Source organism: Camellia sinensis, chromosome 1, assembly GCF_055761805.1.
Source record: "Camellia sinensis isolate YWXY chromosome 1, ASM5576180v1, whole genome shotgun sequence".
In the NCBI taxonomy this organism is placed as follows: domain Eukaryota; kingdom Viridiplantae; phylum Streptophyta; class Magnoliopsida; order Ericales; family Theaceae; genus Camellia; species Camellia sinensis.
Window position 1 is genome coordinate 244,036,524 of NC_138961.1, and position 6,000 is coordinate 244,042,523.

At 37.8% G+C, this 6,000-nt stretch overlaps 1 protein-coding gene across 1 annotated transcript in view; it reads left to right on the forward strand.

Moving 5' to 3' along the window:
• The window catches only part of LOC145823014 (uncharacterized), a 47,629-nt gene extending 42,162 nt beyond the window's left edge, over positions 1–5,467 (forward strand). Inside the window, exon 4 of the mRNA XM_082921796.1 lies at positions 5,411–5,467. Within this exon, the coding sequence (XP_082777922.1) occupies positions 5,411–5,467 (57 nt within the window). The remainder of the gene's footprint in view (positions 1–5,410) is intronic.
• The last annotated feature ends 533 nt before the right edge of the window (positions 5,468–6,000 follow it).

Genomic DNA, 6,000 nt, shown 5'->3' on the forward strand with positions numbered 1-6,000 from the left:
CTTGGAAATTAAACTCAAAATGTGAGACAATATGCATTCATGCATGGTATGACTTAGTTTTCTTCAATTCTAGCTCAATTCCTACTTGAATTCACTTAATTCACTTGTTGTCATACATTAATCAACTACATTACAAGATCAATGGCTAATTCTCTTACCTAAAGTTTGAATTGCACAAGTGAGGGAACTTCAATTCCCAAATCCTTTGCAAATCTCCAATACTTCTTGGCAATTCTCTCCTATCACAACTTTTGATCTCAATTGCCTTCTCTCTCTCACTCTCTTACGTTTTGCTTGTACGAGGGAGCTCAAATATGTTGAATGAAGAAGGAAGAAAGAATAAAGGCATATAAGAAGCCTTATATAGGCTCACTTGAAAATAATTAATTAAGGCTAAATAAATGGGCATTAAATTAATCTAATTTATTCGTTCCGAATCAAATTTCAATTGAACCTACCATAAAATTCTAACTAACACATAAATCAAGTCAATTTCTGCTTCAAATGCCGATGAGGCCTTCAATTCACAAACCGAAATGAAAACACAAACATATCTTTCTACGTTAAACAGATATAATCACAAATAATGCAACACACATGTAATTAATTCAGAATTTGAACTCAAGAACTTATTAGGCATATTAAGCATGAATTAACGTTAATCATGGGTCAGGGTTGTTATAATGCGTATCTCATGAGATCTCATCTTCCTCTAGATTGACTAACTCTTATGTTGAAGATGAAGATGTGGAATTTCGACTTCTTTTTGGATTTTTCGTTTTGTACATCTCAAACCATTTTGGTTGATGCTTCAACACATTCCAACAATGTTCGAATTGAAATAAGGTTAATGAATCTCCTAGTACATGAGTTTAGCCTTCCCAATCTGGAGAGAGAAAAAAAAATACATATATATATATCAAAATTTTAAAATATATTGAAGGGTAAATGTTTAAATATCTATGTAATTGATACCTTGTCTTGTTCATTCACACCGCTTTCATGCATCGACTCAATTTGAGCAAAGTATTCACAAAATTTATTGGTTCCAAGTTGAATAATTAACCACCGGTTCATCAAAGAATTGTCAGTACGTTCACTAATAAATGTTTTGTGCTCGTGGAAGTACTCCCTAACTCTCCTTCAAAATGTCTTACTTTTTTGCTCATTTCCATGCATTGCATCCAAGCTAGTATTAAGCCAAGCTGACAGAAGCAAATTGTTTTCTTCTTTAGAAAAGTTGCCACTGCGTGACTTTTTGGTAGCAGCTTCTTTTTTGGTTGAAAACTAATATTCTTGGCTAGCACCTTAACTAACTTGGTTCAGATATTGAGACTTCATGAATTGGTTGTCAAGGTTGGAGCCCTCCTGTAAAAGATTGATAAAGAAGGGGTCTCCACTTGAATCCATCCTATAAGATAGAGTGAATCAAATCAGAATGAATCCATTATACAAGATAGAGTGAAAAAAAATCAGATTGAATCCATCCCAACAAGACAGTAAGTTAGCACTTTTGTATAAAATAAAATCAATTCAATGAAGCCTACTAAGACCACCTCCAAACCTTAACTCAAATTTGGGAAAAAGGGCACATGTGTTAAGTTTTGGTTGGATTAAATAAAAGGAGTTAAAAGTTTTTTTTTGTTAAAAAAAATTAATTTGATATGAATTTGAGTAAAGAATTTGAGTCTCCCTTTGAGTAAAACTCAATTTGATATAAGTTTGAGTAAAGGGTTGAGCTTTGAGGAGTGTTTTGATAATTGTTTACTAAAATTTGAATTCCCCCCCCCCCTCCCTTTTTTGAAGGCAAAATGAAGATTTTATTATGTAAACAAAATTACGTAACAAAAGCTTAATATAAGGAAGCATCATAGGTAGCTAAGCTAACATCCCAACAGAGTTAATATGGAAGCAACAACCTAATCAAATGCAAGCAAAAATTGCAAACAAGGTTGGGAAAAAAGTGTTGGTCAGGCACTATTTCTTGCCCCTTTGACGCGAGAGGATTTTATCTTTCTCTTTAATTTCATTTGTCTGGGCATATCAAGAACATTAGCTTTATATGCTTGAGATTTCAGACAACAGAAAAGTTTCAATGCCTTAATTAGATATGCAGAAGGTAACAAACATAAAAGGAAAAACATTTGGTTTTGGCTCAATTTGTTATTTAACTTGAACACACTTCACCTTTATTTTTTTTCTACTTGTTCTCATAATAATTCACCTTTGTCCATCCTTTCTCTGAGAATTATATTCAATGACATGAACAATCAACAATACATTTTACACTTGATCACTTTCAACTAAACAGTGGTAGACAATGGGGCAAATTAATTTCATGCAGTAATTACTCAACAAAAATCTTAAAATTATATTATAGTTGTATACAATGAGAGTGTTTGGGAAGTGAGTTTTTATGTAGATTTTATTAGATGTAGGTTTTTATGAGATAAAAAATTTTTAGTGTTTGGGAAGATAGTTGGGTTTTTATGTGGTTGGATGTGATGTTTGTGAGAGAAAAAGTGAAATGATTATGGGGTTGGATGTGATATTTTGTTTGGATGTGTTTTTTTTTTTGGTTTTGTAAAACTTTCGTCTTTTAGTGGAAAAAATGAGAAAAAAATTTGGGAACTTGCTTCCCAAACACCACCAATGTATATCAAAAAAACCCATAAAGATCACAAACTATATATGTATTTTCTCAGTATGACAAAAAATTTCTTAACCCAATTTTAAAGATTTTAAAAAGATACAAGTAATCTAATTATCGAACAGTTGTGGTACAAGAATTTTGTGCATACAAATTTTCAACAATGTTCAGCATAAAACAACTTAATTCAATCAAAGAGCCACTAATGGTTCTCAAATAAAATTACAGATCCCAATTTATCCAATCTAATCCAAATCTAGAGTACAACAGAGAGAGAGAGAGAGAGCCTGAGCTTCAGATATGGTGAAAGCAGATGCTATGGAGTGGTTGCCGCTCTGAAGTTTTGGCGCAAAAGAGGAAAAGGAAGAGGGTAGAGTTTGGCGCGATAGACAAAAAAAAGTAATAATAAAAAAATGAATAATGATGAATAGTACCTCGTTTGTTGTAGCGAGATATTGTAGCATCCTTAAATTTTGGCGCGCTTGTAGCGAGATTGATGGGCTTGGTTTTTTGGAGTTTATCTCGCTAATTTAATTGGAGAACGACTTTATTGAGTTTGATGAGGTTGCTCTTACAATTAATATTTTTATAATAATATCTGTGTGGGTAATTTTCTGACCACACTGCCCGTTTAGTAATCAATTAGAGAGTACCGGCAGAATAGATGGCTCTAGTTAACCTGTAACAAAAAGAAAAGGCTCCGGCGGTGGCTCTTCCACCCGGGGGCACTCTGACGATCAAGTCAGTATATCTCTCAAAGATAATCAAGTGCTAAACTTACTGCTCAAAGCATAAACTTGCGTACCTTAGACCCACGGGGGTGTCTCTCTTTTATAGCCAACATAAACCTAGTCCCACTAGAAGCCTGACTTCTATGGACTCTTATTCAGTGCTTACTTTGGATTTCACAAGACATAAAGATAAACTCCCTAAGAGCTTTATCCTTATCTTAGCAAAGTTCCCTCTTTACTCTAGGACTCTTGCCCCTTATCCATTTATCTCGGATTCCGATATCTTAGGAGATAACCTCGGCCTTGCCGAGATAACCTCAGCGTCACAACCAGGACACGTGGCACCTCGGCTGACACGCCGGCGTCACCTTGCCATGTGTTGGTATTCAGAAAATACATCCCCACAACTGCCCCCTAGGTTCTATTACCTCGGCATTCTGAGGTGATGGAACCTATATCTATATTTTCTTTCAGTAAATCAACTTAAAATTTGACAGCCGAGATCATTCATTTCAGGCCGACATGCTTTCTCTAAAAAATCAAGATTTTTAAGGACCTTCTCACGCGCATGAGCTGTCATGCACTTCAACCCAACCGTTTTAGCCACACGTTTCTCTCTTACTGGTCCATACACGTGACGCGCCTGTTAGTCGCCTCTTTCTTCATGTGCGCCATCTGACGCCCTCGTTCTTTTAGGCGTATTGATTGCTTCTGCCACCGTTTCTGTTTAATCAAAAACTTTTTCCCTTTTTTCCGTCTCTTCACTTTTTCATTCGAATCTCCTGCTATCTCTCTCTAGCTTTCGAAGCCCTCCATCGCTCAAGCTTCCAAAGCTCTGCAACCTTCTCTGTTCACCCCTTTCGGCGAGATTTCCACCGGTCTTCTGCTCCTGCAACCGTCATAAGACATCGGCAAATCCCTTTCCAGCTTCCCTTTTTCTAGTAAGCTACTGTTCTTTTAGTTTTCAATTCCCTGATGTTTCTTCTTTTTTTTGCTGTCGCTATTACTGTACTGTTTCGAGTTTTTTAATTCATAAATCGTACATCTGAATGCATTCATCCATGATTTTGCCTTTGCCCACATTTTGCACACACGCATTGTTTCACCATTTCTTTGCACTTTTGCCACTATTCTTGGCCATATACTCTTGTATTCTTCATGTTCTTGACAGCCCATCTCAATTCTTGTTTCTGAAACTTCGTTTTTGTTTTCTGTTTTTTGCATCTTTTCCAGATTCTTGCTTTCAATCCGTGTTTCCATAGATTTAGGTCTAAGATTTGTCTGTAGAACCCATAACTTAGGAAAAAACTGAAACCTGCACCTACTTTATTGTTTGTCGAGGTCCCAATAACCTTTCAAAAACATCTTCTGAAACCCACCTTCTAGGATTAAGCCGATACCATGGGTATGTGGAAACATAGGGTAAACACCCCCTCCAAACTAGAATACTTTAGACAGGAGTTTGAGATCCCAGCCGACGTCCATTTGAGGTTGGCTGGGGATGATGACTCCATCATGCCCACTGCCGACTCCATGCCTTTCCCCGTAGTCGCCTTTATCGAGTGTGGACTTCGGCTTCCACTAAACATTCTGTTTCGTGAGGTTCTCTATTACTATAAGTTGAACCCTATGCAACTGGCTATCAATTCTTACCAAGTGATCAATGGTATTATAGCCCTAGCTAAACAGGAAAACGCTTGGATCACCCTTGCCGACATCCAATATTGCTATACCATGTGTGGCCTTAACTTGAAAGAAAAAGGCTACATTTATTACCTTAAGCCGAGGTCCACAGTATTCAAAATTGTAGCCGACCTCCCAGACTCCAACAAGGGAGCTGGTGACGATTATTTCATTACCTCGGGGAACTGGGAGTTCGCCCCAGATAAAGACCTCCACCTCTTCCCTCTCCCACGATCAGTTTTTATAGAGGGTAATGGTAAGAGCCCTTCATCCATACTTGTTTTACTTTTAAAGTCTTGTATACTTTATCTGTTTCCTAATGTCTGCTTTGTCTTTACTTTTACAGTTCTTCCTCAGCCGCCAAAAAACTTTCGCCAATCCTTTGTTCCCAGCAAGGATTTAAAGAAATTATTGGACCTGCCAGTTCAGAAGTGAAAGGCACCCCTGCTTCTCAATTTCATCCCAACATACAAATCAGCTCTCCCCGACGTCCCCAAGAAAAAGAAGAAGAAGAGCTTATCTCCTCCCTCTGCTACAATTCTTCCAACTGCATCAACATTGCGAACAGACCAAGGATCAACCTCTGATCCAGCAGAACAGCCGTCGATCTCGGCTCCATACCTCATTCCACCATCCCAAAGAAAGCGTCGCTGATGCCTTGTTCTTACAGCCGAGATGGGTCGCGCAAAGCCAGTTGCTAAAGACCTCCTAGCCAACATTCCATCATCCATTGACGAACAACCAACACAAACCCAACCTCCAACAAAACCAAAAAGAATTAAGAAAGCTCAACCGAAGGCGAAAGTGACTCAGGTTGAGACTGAGGACACTTTGCCAGCCCCAAACTGGCTCTAAGTCAGAAAACTGCCTCTGTCCCTTCGAAGAGGTCTGCCGAAGTACCTCCTTCCGAATCCTCTAAATCAAAAAGGCCGAGGT